The 19,466-nt window shown below is 42.1% G+C and overlaps 1 protein-coding gene across 9 annotated transcripts in view; it reads left to right on the plus strand.

The window, feature by feature from the left end:
- Nucleotides 1-320: 320 nt before the first annotated feature.
- Nucleotides 321-19,466, plus strand: part of TMTC1 (transmembrane O-mannosyltransferase targeting cadherins 1) — a 290,900-nt gene continuing 271,754 nt past the window's right edge. For 4 of the 9 annotated variants that reach the window (XM_016923713.4, XM_016923714.4, XM_016923715.4 and 1 more), the window contains exons 1-2: nt 1,168-1,630; nt 17,017-17,194. In XM_016923713.4, coding sequence (XP_016779202.2) covers nt 1,329-1,630; nt 17,017-17,194 — 480 coding nt within the window. In that variant the 5' untranslated portion in view covers nt 1,168-1,328. Of the gene's footprint in view, nt 774-1,137; nt 1,631-13,267; nt 13,461-17,016; nt 17,195-19,466 lie in introns of those variants that run through there. The other 5 variants (XM_009425679.4, XM_520818.8, XM_063786823.1 and 2 more) reach the window with 4 other exon arrangements.

Raw genomic sequence — 19,466 nt, forward strand, 5'->3', positions numbered from 1 at the left:
TTTCAGTTTTTCTATCTGGATGTGTCAAATTCCTGATAACTTCTAACACTCAGCAATGGAAATTTACAAGGTGCCTGAAAGAACAAATAGAATTTTCAGACCTGGAGAAATTCTAGTAATCATCACTCTGGGATATATTATTAAAATTAGTATTTTAAAAAAGAAAACAATCTTTCAGAAAGACAGGAAGTTTAGGAGCCAAAGCCGGAGGCCCTAATACAAATCGCCCCCACCTCCCCATCCCCCCATCCCCACCTTCTTCCCCGCCCTGTTCAAACACGCCCACAGCCCAGGAAATAATGAGACCCAAGTGATCCAGCTAGATAGAAAAAGTAGTTTGCTTGGCATCTCCCAAATTATCTTGAGCAAACAATAAAATAAGAAATGTTTCAGAAGACAATTCGGCTCCCAGGCCCAAACCAAAACTCGAACCTGGTACTTTTTGTAAGTGCGGGCCAAGAAAGGGGCTGTAAAGTTAAAGAGCCGGTGGCGCCTCTGAACACACCCGGGCAGGGCGAGCAGGATGTCCTTGTCCAGGGAGACCCCTTCTCCTGGCTTTGAGGAAGGTGCTCCCTATCCCCGCGGGTTCCTCCGCCAAGCGGGACGCAGCGCCGGGCGGGTGAGAGAAAGCCCGGGCAGGAGAGCACGGAGCCGGCGACTGGACGCGAGCGTGGGGCGGGTGGAGAGCGTCTCTCCGGGCGCCGCTGCTGTTGTCCCGGGTGCTGAAAAGCCGGGAACTTCCCGGGAAGCAGCGGCACTTTTCTCCCTGGAAGGTGGGTGTGGGGGTTCCAGACTGCGCACCTGCTAAACCCTCCTGGGTCCCCCGGGAGGGGTCCGCCAGATGTGCCCCTTCCCAGCCCCATTCGGGGGAGAAGGATGGGGGCGGGGGCGTGGGGGTGAGCACAGCCGGACACCGCAAGTGGGAACCTGGGGTGTCCTTCCCCGCAGCTCCCGGGCAGCCGCGCGCCGCGAACCCCGGTCCACCTGCAAGCAAGGCGGGCCGGGGGCAGAGGGCGCCGGGCTGTGCGGGGGAACCGGCCCGCGTCCCGGGATTGGGGGCGGTGGAAGAGAGAGCGAGCGGGCATGCGCAGTGGGGCGGAGGAGGTGGCGATGGCCGGGGGAGGCGGGGGGACTGCTGTTTATTTGCAGCTGGGCCAACTCCGCGGCGCAGGCGGCGGCGGAGCGCGGGGAGCTCGTGGCGGGTCCAGCTGCCGCAGCACCATGCCCGAGCCCCCCTCCGGGCAGACGCCGCGCGCCGCCGGGGCCCCGGTAGGGGAGGATGCCAGACGCCCGGGAGAGGCCAGGGCAGCAGCGGCGGCGGCGGCGCGATGGTGGTGACCACCTCTGCCCGAGGCGGCGGCGGGGACCGCACACCCTCCCGGCGGCGGGGCTGCGGGCTCGCGCCGGCCGGGGCCGCGGCGCTGCTGGCCGGGGCAAGCTGCCTGTGCTACGGCCGCTCCCTGCAGGGCGAGTTCGTGCACGACGACGTGTGGGCGATCGTGAACAACCCCGACGTGCGGCCCGGCGCCCCGCTCCGCTGGGGCATCTTCACCAACGACTTCTGGGGCAAGGGCATGGCCGAGAACACCAGCCACAAGTCCTACCGGCCGCTCTGCGTCCTCACCTTCAAGTGAGTCCCTCACCTCGCGCTAGCCACCGCTGCCTCCTCTACCCTCCGCCCGTCCCTCGGACCGGGAGAAGTTGTGGGACTGACTTGGGGGCATTTCATTTTTGCCGCCCTTTCCCTCCACGCCTCCCTCCTCTCCAGGATGTGCATGGCACTTTGCTCCGGGATCCACTGCCCGGCTAATCTGGGCTCTCGGGGCGGTTCGGGAGGCGCCGGCTGGGGAGTTGGGATCGAGTTTCTCAACTGTCTGCGCTCTCAGCGGGCTTCTCTCTCGAGGCAGGGCTGGGAGCGGGCTGGTGAAACCGCCTCCGCACCCCATCGCCTGCCGGATCGTGACCAAGTGGGACTAGCGCGGACCCAGAGGGTTCCGGAGGGGTGGCGGTGGTGGCGATGCTTCCAAGTTGAGAATTTCTCGGAGGCTGTTGGGCAGCTTTGCAGATGAGAAGTGTATCAGCCCCTTAAGGGTTTCGTTCAGATGAGACGAGGCGGGAGCCTTGAGCTGACAGGGCTGCGTGGGTTCAGGAGAGGGAGCAGAAAACTCTCCCGAGCCCCCCAGCCCCCGCCTTGCACCCTTGGCTGCTCCCAGAGGCTCTCCAATCTGCCAGACTTCTCTGGATCTAGACTTTAGAAGGTGCAGAGAGAGGTAACGCAGAGCCTAGGCTTCTCCAGGGACCCTGGGGCCCCAGCCGAAATAGTTTTTCTTTTACAACCTCGGAGTCATGATTCAGCGTTTCTGGTGTGAATAAGTGTAAAGGGAACCGAGAATATGCCAGGTTTTTGAGGGGTGGAGTATTTTCTTTAATTTGAAAAGAAGCCTAGCTTCTGAGGAAAGAAGAGAAGCGCTCATTTAAGGGAAATGCTATCTTACACAATCAGGAGCTTGACTCAACCCTTTATAATGTGGCTCAGCATTGAAGCGCATTTTAACGCGCCGGTCAAAACTGTTGAAATAATATTGGTGCGCTATTATCGGCGTTTTAAGCCTTTTTTCCAATGGGTGTAATAGGAACCCGTGTTTATGGTAATGATTATTTGAGACTGGGTTGGCAGCTTGAAAAGCCTGCTCTGGCTGAGGGGCTTAGGCCTCTGGACAGGTGTCTGATGACTCAGAAAAGGAAACCATAGCAATCGGCAACAATTCATGGGCTTTTGACTTACGTCTTCCACTGAAAGTTTAATGTTTTTAAGGAGAGTGAGAAAATTACATATTTGACTTTGAAGAGAATATGTTATAGACATTTGTTCTCTTAGAAAGTTGTTCTCGTTTTCTACTGAAAGATAACCTTGGCTAACCTCGCTATTCAGTTTCCCAGATGTTTCTTAAAATCTCCTTGGGACAAATATAAATGTTTCACTTCTAGATTGACCTGCTTTTTCATTTATTACAGTCAGGGTTGTTGGTTAATTTAGGATGTGCAAGTTCACAGCATGAGATGTGCTTGCTATCTTTGTAACAGCCATGGAGACCATCCTGGTCACAGGTCTGAGTATTTTTCAATTAAAAAGGGCAGAGTCAAATGCCTGTGCCTACTTGCTGGAGAGTAGGGAAGGGTGTTTTCACTTCTTGACTTTCTAGAAGGTTTTCTTCTTTTTTCTCTGTCTTTTCTCTTTTTTTCTTTTTTGGGATGGGATCTCACTCTGTCCTCCAGCCTGGAGTGCAGTGGCATGATTATTGCTCACTGTAGCCTGAAACTTCTGGGCATAAGCAATTCTCCTGCCTCAGCCTCCCAAGTAGCTGGAACTACTACTGGCACATGCCGTGCATCCAGATATATTTTTAATTTTTTTTTTGTAGATATGGGGTCTTCCTATGTTGTCTAGGCTGGTGTTGAACTCCTGGGCTAAGTGATCTTTAAGCCTCAGCCTCCCAGTGTGCTGGACTTGTGGGCATGAGCTACTGTACCTCACCTAAAATGTTTTATTTTTCTTCATAATGGAGACAGCAGGCACATAAGGGAGGGGTGGAGGGAGTAGACAAAGAAGTAAGACCATTGATTAAGAGGAAAATTGGCTAGGAGTTGACAGAACAAGGGCAAAGGAGAGTTGGGGGATTCAGGAGGAAGAGAGCTGAGGGACTCTTGTGGTAATCATTGATTGTAACAAGCAGCTTGGTGTCTAAGAGGCATGGCTTGCTGTATATTATATGCTACTGCCTATGAAAGATACACTCTTTTTTTGAGAAGATTGAGTTGCAAATCTAGAAGAGAAACACAGCACTAATTGGAAAGAGATAACTGCCTCTTCAGAAAGAGAATGTTAAAGTAGTCCCTCTGTCCTCACATGCATTGATTTAAATAAGACTAGACAGTTTTCTTTATAGTCACCTGAGGTGAAACTGCATCTTCTAGTGCGATAGCATGAAGCTGGAGGATATCAGTGATTTTAGAACCATACAACTCTACAGGATGGTACAAGGAAGGACAGAAAGCCGTATTTATTAACTATTCGCTATGAACCAAGCATTGGCCTAGATACTTCACATAGATTACGTCTTTATGATTTTTATTTTAGATAGTGAAAACACAATTGAAGGGGCCCTTTAAATATGTGCAAACCATTTTAACTGTATCTTAAATTATGCTTGTTTGAGCAAAAACTTTGAGATTTCAAACCCGTTTTAAAAACTTTTTTAAATGTAATTGTGCATTCCCATGCAGTTTTAAGTAATAATATAGAGATTCCTTCTACTCTATCCATTTCCCCCAGTGGTAACATCCTGTATTATTATGGTATAATATTACAACCAGGAAATTGATATTGATGCAATCTACAGCATTTAGTCAGATTTCACCCATTTTATGTGTACTTCTATTTTTTTTTATTTTACTAAGTGTGTATTTAGTTTTATGCAGCTTTATCATATGTGTAGATTTCAGAGAGTACCTCCACAGTCAAGATATGGAACAATTCCATCCCAAGGATCCTCAGTACTTCTTTATTGCAATCATGGACACCTAATCTATAACAACTGCCTAATCCATAATCCCCTCATCCAAATCCATAACAACCATGAATCTGTTCTCCATTTTTATCATTTTGCCATTTTAATACTGTTGTATAAATGGAATCACATAGTATGTAACCTGTTGAGATTGGCTTCTTGCACTCAGCATGTCTCTGGATCTTCATTCAGGCTGTTGCATGTATCCATAGTTTGTTCCTTTTTATTGCTGAGTTGTATTCCATTGTATGGATATACTACAGTTTGTATAACCATTCACCTGTTGGGGACATCTGGGTTGTTTCCAACTTTTGGCTGGGATAAAGCTGCTATAAAAATTCACTTACGGGTTTTTATGTAAACATAGATTTTTATTTCTCTGTTCTAAATGCCCAGGAGTCCAGTTGCTGGGCCATATGGTGGCTGCATGTTCATATGCTTTATATGAAGCTGCCATACTGTTTTCCAGATGTTCCTAGCCGCAGTGTCTGAGTAATCCAGTTTCTGTGCATTTCTGCCAGCACTTTGTATTGTTGCTGTTTTTTACTGTAGCCATTTTGATAGGTATGTAGTGATATCACACCTATATATGTACCTCATTAATTTACCATTCCCTAATGGGTGAAGCTATTAAACATCCGATATTAAACCAAAGAGTTTGGTAAATGTGCCTTTGTGCCTTTTGTCCATTTTTAACTGTTTTTTTAAATGTTGAGTATTGAAGTTCTTTATATATTCTAGATACATGTACTTGTCAAGTATGTGATTGGTAAATATTTTCTCCCACTCTGTAGCTTGTCTTTTTGTCCTCCTCACAGGACCTTTCTCAGTGCAAGACTCCAAACATATTTTTTATTAAAATGTAAGTTGATTTTTGATTCATTGAATGTATCTCATGCATACTGAGAGCTAGAAATTTCCTTAAGAATAAATGTAATTTATAGATGCATAATACTTTTTGCTATAAAGGTGGTTGCTTGTATACTAATAAATAATAAAAGTGCTTGCTTAGGTAGTAAAGATACTAATTATGTATTTTTTCAAATAAGAAATGAGCTAAAATTTGAAATGAGGAAATGGGTTACAGACCATCTACTTCTACCAGTTTTGAGGGGATGGGACAATGGAGTATGAAAGCAGCTTACCAAGATGTGGTGGCTTTGCCCTATGTCACTTTAGCTAAGTTGGGACTATGTTTCTTGGAATTGCCTTTGCAAGATGATCGGGGTTAGGGCTGACCATAAGAAAAATTTCTGCAAGATTTGGAAGGTGAAAGTGAAGTGGCTAAGATCACATTCAGAAGGTTGGCATAGGTTTTCTTGCTGCCAGGCCTCTTGCAGTTTGTCACAGAAATGTTGGTGAACATGCTGTTGGTTTGCAGCAGCACCCAGGCCCTCAGCTCCTCCAGTGCTCTCCAGATCTCGTCTTTCAGCTACTTGGAATCATGGTGCAGGTGTGTATGCAGCTCTGCAGGGAAGAGTGCCAGTCTTTTTGCAAGCCTCTTGCATTGTTAAAGTTGGAGCCTTAAAGGCAGTGGGAAACAGACATGTATTTTAGCTCATCCTTGTGGGTTCCATTTTGCCTTTGCTTCCCCCTACTTCAAGTCCATTCACCCTCTCTTCCAGAATGGCCCTGCTGCTCTGCTGGCTTTCAACTTGGATAATAGACACAGAAGCATCACACTTATATAGGCTATTTAACCAGCCCCAGCAATAGTAAAAGGTCAGATCCCCATAGTACATCCCTTCTTCTGAATCACTCATGGTGGCTCTGCTTTTCTAGTCAAACCCTAACTGATACAAATGACCATCTCTTTGTGTTCCTTGAAGTGAATTTAGAATTACAATGAATTTCTGTTTCCAATCAAATCTCAGATTCAGTCTTTTCATAAGATCATGCCCAAGGGCATGCAGGAATATTTTTGGACCATAGTGGTACAGAATCAAAACATCTCTGACTCTGCAGCAATAACATTTTTTTTTTTTTTTTGCTTCTTTTTCCTTCCCTGGCCATGACCTGTTTGTAAGCCTGAAATCAAGAGAAATGCATTAAGCTACTCTGTAGATGGTGAATTGACACAGAACCAAACTCTATGATGTCCATAACCCCTCCCTTGAAAAATGGTCCAGAATGGTTTAAAATAAACTTAGCTTTTTAATTTTATCCCCCCTCTTCTCTTGGGAAGAAGATACTGCTGAATTGTTCGCAGTGCCATTCCATTCAGTAAGCAGGTGGAAGTCTGCTTCAACAAGCAAGAACCAATGATTTTTTAATGTTAAAGATGGGGAAACTAAGCAAATGAAAGGACTTTAAACTCCTGATTCTTTCTCTGTGTGTTTAGCCTATTAGATTATATTTGCTATAATGTTTTATTTTATTAAGAGCTTCTGATGGTAATATAAACCATAAGAGTGAAAGTGGGTGGTTTAAAATGTCAGAGCCAAAAAATAGACTATCTTGATATGTGCAGCTGTAGGAATTTGCAGCATTTTAATGTTTGATCTTGAAGGTTTTTTGCAGTAGTTTGCATCTTTTAGTTACAAATAGTATGCCAACCATGAAAATAAGCACTAGCTAACCTCCATGCCCACAACCTTAAAGAAACGGTGATATGTTTCTTTTGGTTCTATTCCTTTTCATTCAACTTCTGTGGGATTTCATTTTGACACAGCCTGTTGCCACAAGGCTGATAAGTTTGTTTTCTAAGTCTATCATAGGACACAAGTGAAGATTCTCTAGGATGTTTGACTAGATTGTCTAGGATGTTCAGTGACAGAAATAACCAAGGGGAAATGTGATTGGAGGCAAGAAAAATTTTATAAAGAAAAATGAAAAACTGCCTTTGAAAATTTTATGCCACCCTAAGGTTATCTTGGAAGCTCCAAGAGGTGGAGGTTGTGATTATAATCTAGTAGGATATACTTTAGACTACAGTCTGGTAGTGTAGGAGGGACGGAAAGTGAGAGGAATATATTTTTGGACTCATGAGGGTTTTTATAGGTGAGTCCCTGAATCAAGGCTTGGAAATCACCTTCCGAAGCAGTCTATTATTACCAACCAATGTCTTTTCTGTCTTTCTTTCGAGGTACATTCGTATTTTTCCTAACTTTGAGTATGTCATCATCTCACTTAAAGAGAGGGGTAAGGAGGTCGGGCATGGTGGCTCATGCCCTGTAATTCCAGCACTTTGGGAGACTGAGGCGGGCAGATCACTAAGTCAAGAGATCAAACCCATCCTGGCCAACATGGTGAAACCCCATCTCTACTAAAAATACAAAAATTAGCTGGGCATGGTGGCGTGCACCTGTAGTCCCAGCTGCTCAGGAGGCTGAGGCAGGAGAATTGCTCGAACCTGGGAGGCAGAGGTTTCAGTGAGCCGAGATCGCACCACCGTACTCCAGCCTGGCAACAGAGCAAGACTCTGTTAAAAAAAATAAAAAGAGAGAGGGGGATAAGGAATGCCTGATCATGCCCACACAATGGCAGTGTTTCTTTCCCAAATAATAAGATACTGTTTCTTTTCTATGAAGTCCTGTTTGATCTGACCCCTGGCTACCTCTCTGATCCCTAGTCTACCAATCTCCACCTCATTCTCTGCACCAGCATTCCAGAGCCCTTGTTCTTTGCACAGGCCAAACCCACTGCTACCAAAGGCCTTGCATGTATTGGTGGTTCCTCCTGAATGCTTTTCCCCAGATCTGTGCAGGGCTTATGTGCTCACCACCTTTGGTTTCTGCCTAAATGTCACTTCATCCCGGAGGCCTTCCCTGGTGGCCAGGTGATCTAAAGTAGCAAACACTCCTCTGTGTTTTACCCTTATTTCCTTACCCTGCTTTGTTGATTTTTACCTCCCCTCACTACAGTGTAAACTCCGTGAGGTTTATCTCTAGCACCTAGAACTAAGCCTGGCTTGCAAAGTAGGGACTCAAGATTTATCATTGAAAGAAGGAATATTATTTGTCAATTAAAAATAAATTAATTTTTTAAAGAATGAATAAATCCTTTTTTTGACTGCTCAAATTTTTCAGGTAAATACTAAGGTAAGGCTACATGATTATAATGTAGAGAAAAAGTCTGCTTGGTTTACTTTTTCACTAATTTACCTTTGTTCTTTCTTTCTCAAAGAGAAAAGTGGAGGCAGACTAGGAATTTCCTCAGATATATACAGAGGATACCAGTGGGTTCTGTTTACTGACAGATTCTGAAAGGGATGACTTTGAATTTCTATTGGAACTTGCTGGAACTGTAACTCTATGTAGAGAATGAAGATCTGTAGCGCTTTTGGATCTTACTCTTCTTAGGTGGCAGGTTGCAGCACAAATGGTTGGTGGATGCTTGCTGCAAAGTTCAAGGTGAGAAACAGCAGCTGTACCTTCAAAACCCAGAATTATAGGGGGTTCTCACTACACTCCAATCTCAGGGTCCTAAGATTCATCCATGCCTATGCTTTCTATAAGGAATGGCCTTGTTGGATCAAATGGAGTACAAGGACCTGAAAATATGTTATCAGAGAAACTAACATGACAGTGATTTTTTTCTGGTCTTCGTGCTGGATTCTTGGGAGGAAACTTCTGATCCCTTGGAATTTCCCAAGTCAGAGTAGTTTCTTTATTATTCATGATGGACTCCTGGGATCACACCTAAGTTTATGCTAAGGAGGAGTTGACTCATGGTGGGCTCCTAGATGGTTATAGGGTGAGGGCTGGCTGTGGTGTAAAGACCAATTATATGATTAGAGGGTTGGGGCTGTGAGGCATGTGATATCACTCCTATATCTCAACCTCCTAGGAGGGAAGAGGGGCTGAAAATTGAATTGTTATGTGGTCAGTGATTTCAATCAATTGTGCCTACATACTGGGACCCCCAATAAAAACTCTGGACACTGAAGTTTGCTTGAACTTCCCTGGTAGGTAATCATACCTTGATGTGCTAGGAGGGTGAAGCATCCTGCAGAAATAGAACATTTATGCTCAGGGCCCTCCTGGACCTTGTCCCATAGGTTTCTTCCTTTGACTGGTCCTGACTTGTATCCTTTATAAGAAAACTATAGCCATAAGTATAGGGCTTACTCGATTTCTCTGAGTTGTTCTAATGAATGATCGAACCTGAGGGAGTTATGGGAGGCCCTGATTATGTAGCCAGTTGGTCAGAAGTACTGGTGGCCTGAGGAACTTGTGGCTGATGTCTGAAGTGTGAGGAGTTTTGTGGACGACTTTGCCCTCAACTGGGAGTTTTTGTTAATTCTGGGAAGTTGATGTCAGAACTGCATTACAATAAGGCACTCCACCAAACACCAAACACACATTTAAAAAAAAAATGCTAAAAATTGACAGCTCAGTTAAAACTAAAATATTTGGCCTTGGTCTGTCCTAATTTTTATTATTTGCTGGCTCTCTTTTTGAGGATTTTCTTCCGGGACTTGCTACCTTCCAGATATATTTACTGATCTTCCTGCCTTCAGTTTTCTTACCCTTTCTTTGGTACAGTTATTACTCTAATAACTGTACTATTACTCTAGTACTAATGTAACAGTGACAATAACCTCCCTTCCCATGGGGCAGCTTTCCTGTGGGGCAGCTTCCTCATAGCCAGATAAGGATGTGATGCCTTGAACTCAAATCAAAGCCATGAATTTTGCTTCAGCTGCAGAGTGTCAATCTCCCCTCTGGACTGTTGTTTGCATTGGTGCCTGGGAGCTACATCATTTTGTACTTCAGATACATTAAGCAATGATGATTTGCTGATTTATTCCTGGTACTGAAAGGAATGCAGAAGAAGAGCAACCAAAATGATTGAGGGCCAAAGGGATTTTTGCCTTAGAGGAGAAATGAGAAGAACCAGATGTTGTTATTTATTGGTTGAATGATCTAAGAAGACTATGGAAACCTCTTATAAGCATTTGAGATCTGTAATGATCGCAAGAGGTTGGGAAAAAGAAAGATGAACAGTAATAGAGGAAGACAGGAGAATGTGCTGTGTGCTTAGCATTGGGCTGTGGAAACCCATGCTGAAAGTGTTGGAGAACCCAACACTGGAGACACCAGAAACAGATAATAAAGGGGTACTTTTAATTTTTGGTTTTCCCTGGTTTGTATTTCTTTGGAAAAGAATGTACTCTATTCTTTGTGTTACTGCTGAGAAATCTGGGCTTTTCTGGAAAGCTGGGCAATCCTAGCAGCCTTCCCTTAAGCTTTGAAACCTGTCTCTCATTGTTCTGAGTATCACCTGACTTTGAATCACCTGGGTTGCTTGGGGGCAGATCTCTGGGCCCTAATTTAGATCTGCTGCCTTGGAATATCTTGGGATGGGATCAGAGAATCAACAATTGTAGCTACCACACCAGATGATTAAGACAGTTGAGAACCACTGGGATTCATGGGGGCCCATGTTTAATGAGGTTGAGATGCGAAAAATCTCCCTGGCATAATGTAGAGAAAGAAACGCAAAGGCTTATTGAGATAAGAATGCTGGCATGTGTTTATCACATGCCACCTGCACACACACACACACACACTCATGTCTCCACTGTATTCCCAGAGAGGGCCAGATGACTTTCCCTTTTTTGAGGCATTGAGAATTACATTGGTGAAGGAGCACCTGCAACTTCGAGAAACTCTTTGGTGGATCTCTTCTGTAGGCCAGGTGTGATGTAGGAGATGCTGCCATTGAGGTAGACTTTCTGACTTCATGGGGTGATAGGTTCCTGGAGTACCAAAGACCAAGTGGCAGAGCTTAGCTGCCAAAGACAAGGTGAATGCCTTGATCATGATGGGCCTCTGGGACACAGTGATAATCAGAATGTTTTGACCTGCAGCGATCATTGGTGGTGGCTTATTAATCATATTGTCCCTAGGAGTGAAGTAGATGGGCAGCCCTCTAAAATTTTGCTAAAATTTATTCCAGGAAAACTCCAGCTTCAGGGCCAGGAATCAGGCTTGGGTCACCACATGTAAAGTCATGATGTCTTACCCAGTTTGCAGACCTATGCCAGTTCCTTGAGGTAGAGCCATTTGATTGACATGGAGTTGGGGTCCTCTTGAGGAAGGACTCTAGTCCTTCTCTACTGTGTGTCTCTATTTCACAAATACAGACTGTTACTGTTTTGTTTTGTTTTTCCTAAATCAGAGCTATTGTCAAAGAAGAAACTTAAAAGACAGTGATGGGGTTTATCTTAAGCTCCAGGCTGTGGGAGTGAGGAAGCAGAGGGCAGCCAACAACTCTTTCTTCTCTCTTTCTCTCCACCCCACAACCCCCTTTGGTGCCAGATTTTGTGACCCCATGCCCTTTCCTGGGAAGGGATATGGCATGCTGCAAACCAGCTTATCTGAGAACTCATGGCCTTACATTTCTGGGAAGTTTTACAGGAAGGCAGAGGGAGTTCAGATGGAGAAGGGGCGATTTGGGTTCATATTTGTGGAACTCTGGAAGGTTTTCAGATAGTGAGAGATGGCTATTAAGATTATTTCAGAAAATATTATTTTATTTCCTACTGCTTGGCCTAGTTTTAAATGAAGAATGAAGGCTACACCAAATAAAATGAGAGATTCTTGAAGTCAAAGGGAAAGATGATCTTTTCCAATTGCATCTTAATGTAAGTTCAGTAAATTTTCATTTAGAATCTATTGTATGCTGAGTGAGATGGATACAATGACAAAAAGAAATTAGTTTCCTATAGTGTATGAAAAACGTTTGAGGAGTATAGTTAATGAGTTTTTTAAAAAATTGGTTAAATACTTTCAAAGGGGTACATTCAGGGTGATATAGAACCTGAGATGTTCTTTTTAGATGGTATTTCATGTGGGTTGTCATTATACTTCTTTGTGGACATTTCTGGTTATCCAAGCAACTGATATAATTTTAAATCTTTAAATGTGTACTAGCTTCAGTGTTACTTCCTACTTTGAGCTGAAGCCTGCCTCTCAGTACTTTGCATATTAAAAGTTGAAAATTGCTAAAAGGGTCAGGCTGATCTTAGAGTGAGTGAAGTGAGCTGGATGTGAGGTTATGTTGTAATACTTTGCATTTCAGGTACATGGGAATATTCTCCTCTTCCAGAAATATGCTTTCTCCCATTTTTCTTCAAGCAGTCATTTTGACTGTCTTATTGCCCATGTGTGATAGTCATGCAGGCTCAAGAAATATTTCACTTTCCTCTTTACCGTACACAAAAAAATTGTGTGCATAATGATAAATGAATGCCTTCAGGTTAGGAATATGATAGGAATTGGTAGAGACTATGGCAAATTGTGAGCCCTTGTCCTCTCGAGATGGGCACACAGATATTTCCATGCAGCCGTGTAGGCCCAGAGTTGTCAGGTCTTCTAATATTTCAAGAGAAGCTGGAAATTTTTATATGAAGCCACCAGTTTTTAAAACCCTGGTAAATAAAAAAAAAGTATGAAAGTAAAACAGAACAACCTGCAGGCTAAACCTAGCCTTTGGGAAGACAGTTTGCAACATCTTGATTGGATTGTAGTTTCCCCTTAGGGAGCTACTTAGAATAAATGCATTCCTTTAGTATTGCTTTTCATTCATCCATTCATGTTTATTCATTCATCTGAATGCCTATTGTATGATAATCATGAATGAGGCATTGTGCTAGACACTGTGGATGTAGCCATAAATATGGCAAAGATCTTTTCCCCTGGAGAACTTGGCATTATTTCTGTCATCTTTCTCTAGGCTGAGCATCTTCCATTTCCTCAAAGCTACATTCAAGAGGCATCATTTCGGAGGGTCTTCCCTCCCCTCTTAGCATCCTGAAGTTCTCCTGTGAAGGTGCTCTGTGTTTAAAAAGCCCTCTGACTGTCTGCTGCCCCACTTTGGATACCACCTATCTTGCCTCTCCCATCCTCAGGTAGAATACCTCCCTCTTCCCCGTGTCTGCACCTGGTAAGTTCTCCCACTGCCAGAATTCCTTAACATTTAATTAGCTGTTTAATTACCTTGCCTGCTCCTACTATGCTATTAACTCTTTGGAAACAGATGCCATGTCTTACTTCTCTTTGTATCTCTGGGCCCTGAATCATATCTGACATGTAGTATGTGCTTAATAAATACCTGATTGTGTAAATTGAAATGAAAAATTGTTTGATTTGTGCAGTTCCCTGTCTGTCTGATTTGGTCTGTTTTGATAACTGACACACGTTAACTCTGTGTACATAGGGCAATAACCTATGTACAGTTTTATTCTAGATTGCAAGTATTTTGTTGTCTTTTTTATCCCCATGTGAGCCTTTATTCTTACCACTATTCTGTCTAATCCTGTTAGAATTAGCTAACAATTTCAGCCATTTAAACTCTGTGAATGTCAGTTAGTTCTTCTGGTACATTAACTCTCCTTTCCAGATAAAGGCATTTTGTATCTTGATAAGTATACACTGTATAGTTTCATTAAACCTTTGATAAAAATATTGGACAGAACAGAGGTAATATCAGAACCCTGTGACATACACTGGAGATCTCAGTCCAAGGAGACATTGATTTATTATTCACTACTCTTGGTGTTTGCTAAAAATCTATCTTAGGCTGTCTTGTTTGCAGGGAGATTTTGAGAGATTTTGATGAATGCCTTTGTTAAAATAAAGATGTGATGCATGCATCACATCCCCTTTTCTATTAAATTATGAGGTTAATCAGTGAACCCCCTTTTTGTGAACCCATATTATCTCCCAGAATCAGAACTTCTTTTCTCTGTGATCACATGTAGAATACGCTAGAAGCTTTCGTTAGCATTTTGTCTCAAGCTCACTTGTCTGTCATTTGGACAATTCACTCTCCATCTTTTTAGATATTTTAAAAATATTCCTAACTCCAGATTCAGGGTGATTTCTTAAAGCTTAGATTCACCAATGTTAGGTTCCAGGTAAGGGACTTTCACAGCATTATGTCATTACTGCGGGGACTCCTCATTCAGCAATTTATTTTATATTTTGGGATCTAATTGAATTCACTTCATACACCAGGCATTCTTGTGTGTACGTTTTTAAGCTTCTGATGCATGAACGATATCTTGTGCAAGCGTGTTTTTTCTATAACCCCACAGATGGAATTAGGTGCATTAGGGCCTGTTATTAAATTTAAGCCAACCGTCAGAAGTCTCTCTATTCTGCATGTCTGTCTTACAGAAGTATTTTTTCAGATTTTGACTAAGTTCAAGAAATAACATGGATAACGCTTGGACATTTTCAGATATGATGCATATGAACCGCAAAGGTGATTCATGCCTACCATTTTATACTGCTTTTGGAAGGAGAAAGGAATATATGTTAAATACCTGAGAAGGGTATAAGTAACATAGTAATAATGCCATCTTTAATGATGCTTTTCAGTTTTTGAATGGTTGAATAATAAATACAAAAATAAACCTTTTTTTCTTTTTAAAGAAATGGTGCTATTATTTGTGATCCAAATTTATTATCTAAATTTTAGGATCCATGGGAATAGTCAAATTTATCAAGGATTTGGCTTGTTAGATGTCTTGCCTTTCTCACTATTGCCATTTTTACCATTTACACTGTGAGATGCATTCTTGTACATTCACTCTAACATCTTTTATATGTATATGTACATATATGTGTATTTGTATATATACTTATGTATATATAGTTTATATATATTGTATACAAACTTTTCTTGTTACTTCTTTATGGAAAATTCCTGGAAGTGGAATTTTCAGTCAAAAGTGCATACCTTTTAAAGCCTCCAATGCATGTTGCCAACCAAGAGACCTTCCAACTTGGACACCTACCGATCAGATGTGAGATTGCCTGTTTTCTCTCATCCTTGTCAGTGGTGTGAATGAATTTTAAATGAATGGCTTAGTCTGGAAAGCTCAGCCTGCTGAAGTGGAATGCAGTGTAAAATCAGTCTCAGAGGGGTGGACTCCTAGGGAACTGCATCCAAGTTCTCCAAGGACCTGGACTTGGTCTTGACCTTCCTTAACAATTATCCCATCCCAAGCTTTCTGACTTCAGGCAGCTCTGCTGCCTCGTGTGTGTTTCTATACAGGAATGGCATGCTGGTCTCCCCGCTTTGTTGGACCTATGAGTTCTCTAGTTCACTGCCTATTCCTTTTTCCCTCTGGATGGGCAATTTCCCACCAGGCTCCTGTATTGAGGATGCTGGGGTGTGTGCAGACTCATGAGTCTGCCAACATACAGCTGAGTCAAATCTTGCATCAGAGCCCTGGAGTTGGATCCAATACAACAGTTTAGTTTTCTAGGCTTAGTTAAGACTCTGATTACTTCAGTGGGAGTGAAAATGGAGTTTATTAGTAACTATGACATTTGCATTCATATGTCCAAATAAATCTTGAGGTGTTTAAAATTCTGTAGGTTAAAGCTGTGCGTGAATTACGTCAATTATTTAGAATACGCGTATGTCATCTCTAAAGCTGACTTTTTCATTCTTAGTTGTTTTGGCAAAGAGGAGCTGTTTCTATAAGAGAAGCAGATCAAAGGCCTGAGAATTGAAGACCTGGGATTACTGTTTTGGTAAAATTGACTAGAATACAGACAACTGTAGGCAGTACCACTTAGGGTGTCAGTGCTCCCTGGAAAGAACCATACCTTGTGCAAGTGTATTTTTTCTGTAACCCCACAGAATCAACTGGGTGTATTATGTCCTGTTATTAAATTTAAGGCAACCTTCAGAAGTCTGTCTATTCTGCATTTCTGTCTCATGAAAGTATTTTTTTAAGATGTTGAACAATTGGTTTTCCTTCCCTTTGTGATTCTCTTTTAGTTGCTTTGTCACAGTCTTAGAAATCAGATACTGAGATCTGTGGAAATTTATGTTAAAAACATTTAATACACATTCTGGAACATGATGCTTTTGCTCATCTTTTCATTTCAGCTGCAGCTGGTAATAGCCTGTAGGTTCCCTAAAGTTTCCTTTGTGGGGTGGTAATTAGGTGATGCTTCCAGGTGCATAATCTAGAAACCTGGTTCCTGGTGGCACCATGGGTGAGAGAACACATTCATGCTTCATTTGTCCCAACTGTGACTATAATCGTAGTTTCATGGTTTCTGTTCATCTCCGGTGTATGTGGCTCTGACCCATGGCCCTTTGGACTTCCCTTTCAACACTCAGTTGCTTGGGAAGAGCCAGCAGTGAAAATAAGAATATTAAGGGGGCGTATTTGCATTAGCCATGGAGTGATGGAAAAACAGGCTCAGCACCTGTTTGCTTGCCTTCTCAGTGAGACCAAAGTTCCCTGAAATAATATTGTATTGTATATGCATGGATTTCTGCACATGGGACAATTCTGAAATAGGAAAAATATGATACATACCCAAGGCTAAAAAATAACCCAATGTTGGGAATCATTTAAAAATCATTAATCTAATAGCTTATCTTTTTAAATGATGGATTCCGTCTGCGTTCCTTGTGTTTATGTTGAGTTTGTAGCTAATGCAGTTTTTTTCTTTTTTCTTTTTTTTTACAGGCTAAACATATTTTTGACTGGTATGAACCCATTCTACTTTCATGCAGTAAATATAATTTTACACTGCTTAGTGACTCTTGTGCTGATGTACACCTGTGATAAAACTGTCTTCAAGAATCGTGGACTTGCTTTTGTAACGGCATTGCTTTTTGCTGTACATCCTATTCATACTGAGGCGGTAAGTGTAATTGGATCTCAGTGAAATAACGAATATGAATATGTGTGTGTATGTATACGTGTATGTGTGTACACACACACATATATATACATGTAAATATGTGTGTATATGTAGATATGTGTGTGTATATAGATATATACATGTAAACTAAGCTGATCTTTTTTCCTTTTCAAAAACATGTGAGTTCACTGTATTAAAGTGTTTGTCTTTATGTATAAAGCATTTTGGTTGACAACTTTTCCTTTTGAATGTTCAAATTGGTTTTATTGCACCTCCTGGATTTAACTGCTTTTCTAAATAACCGCTGTTATTATTACGGGTAGTAATGAGTGGCCACAGTTTGTTCAGTTTTGTATTTGCAGATAATTTAAGTCCTAATGTGTTTTAAGCAGCAAGGGCCATTCGAGACACTTAGCATGCTGAGTCATTATTCCTGCTCCACATTTGTATTTTATCTTTTCTCACCCTGTTATATTTTATAATGTTTATTACGCAGAACTGTAAGTGCTGGGGAAGGACTATAAAAAATTAGACTGACATTCTTCAAGTTAGAAAGACAGACTTAGGAGCCTTACATACTGTTTCCCAAGTTACTTAATAGGAAGGGTAGTTATTGTGTGGGTGATGAAAAATTTATTTAAAAAGTATTGGCTGGGTGTGGTGGCTCACGCCTGTAATCCCAGCACTTTGGGAGGCTGAGACAGGCAGATCACTTGAGGTCAGGAGTTCAAGACCAGCCTGGCCAACGTGGTGAATCCCCATGTCTACTAAAATTACAAAAAAACTTAGCCAGGTGCGGTGGCGGGTGCCTGTAATTCCAGCTACTTGGGAGGCTGAGGCAGGAGAATCACTTGAACCCAGGAGGTGGAGGTTGCAGTGAGCCAAGATTGCACCACTGTACTCCAGCCTGGGCAACAGAGTGAGACTCTATCTCAAAAAAAAAAAAAGTATTGATAGCTATGGCCCTTTTTAAAATATTTATTTAATCATTCCATGAATCAGATGGCATTTTTAAGCTGCTTTGTTTCCCAACTCAGTAAATACAGCTGGTTTGTTTGATGTGCATGGCTAGGGGTAGATGAAAACTTGATGAGAAGTCCATGGGCACCACGGTTTTACAAGACTCTTTTCCAGAGTTTCAGCTTGCATCTCTTTGGACGCTTCCCTGAAGCTGATCTGCCTGAGTACACACCTGCAGTAAAGATGTCATGGTGGTTTCCTTCTCCCTCCTCCATTTCTCAGTTGCCCTCTGCTCATTTTAACAAAGTTAAGGAATACCTTGTGTACACCAGCATCTTACTATGCCCCAGGTGTACAAGCCTCTGAGGTACCTTACAAAGGAATAGTCTGATATATCAGTGTCTGCAAGGCATCCTCCAATTAAGGCATCACAAACCCAAAGGAGGGCTTCACATCTCTCCCTGTCTAACACGTATCTCTATGAAGAATATAACATGGCCTTAGAAGTAAGGTATGGTGGCCTGTATTGCTGTTCTAAATTCAGAAGTGACATAGTTGTCATGGGGATGCATAATAGTATGTTTATTTGAATGGACACAAGAAGTCTGATCTGACCAGTTGGTTTGATGATGAGGACTGGTTTGCCAGTTAGGCTCTACGATGGGCATTTTCCACCAACAAAATTCTAAATCTGTAAGCTCAAAGTTTTGACAAAAATATATTTTGGTTGGGTGATGAAGAAAGATCACTTTATAAAAAAATTACATTGTGAAAGGTCATTTTCCCAACTCTTTGTGAGTATTTTAGACTGAGCAAGGTGCCTTTAAGTGGATGAGTATGAGGCATAAGTAATAGTCCTTTGGTGAGTCTCAGTAAAGCTTTTCTGCTGTACTTAAAAGAAATTGTGACAGTAAATGACTGTAATGACAGGTAACTCTAATGATGGCTATGTTTAAATTCTTTGCTTTCAACCAAATTAAAGGAGGACTTGATTGCACTGTCAGTTGGTAGATCATTAAAAATTATGTAAGGTGATAGATCATTATGTGATATTTGCCAATAACTTGGAGTTCAAAGAATAAAGTCATTGCTGTAACAGGTCTACTTCCATTTTCACTTATTTATGTGAACATCCTATGAAGATGAAAGCTAGGAATAGTTGGTACCTGCTGTCATAGTCTAACAAAAGGTAAGATTCAGCCACAGACAACTGAACTTACTGAAAATAAATCTGTTATACCTAGATTATTAAGAGGTGATTTTTATATTTATTAATTATTTATCATTTTCTGTTTTATTTATGATATATCAA

The sequence above is a fragment of the Pan troglodytes genome, chromosome 10, assembly GCF_028858775.2.
Source record: "Pan troglodytes isolate AG18354 chromosome 10, NHGRI_mPanTro3-v2.0_pri, whole genome shotgun sequence".
In the NCBI taxonomy this organism is placed as follows: Eukaryota; Metazoa; Chordata; class Mammalia; order Primates; family Hominidae; genus Pan; species Pan troglodytes.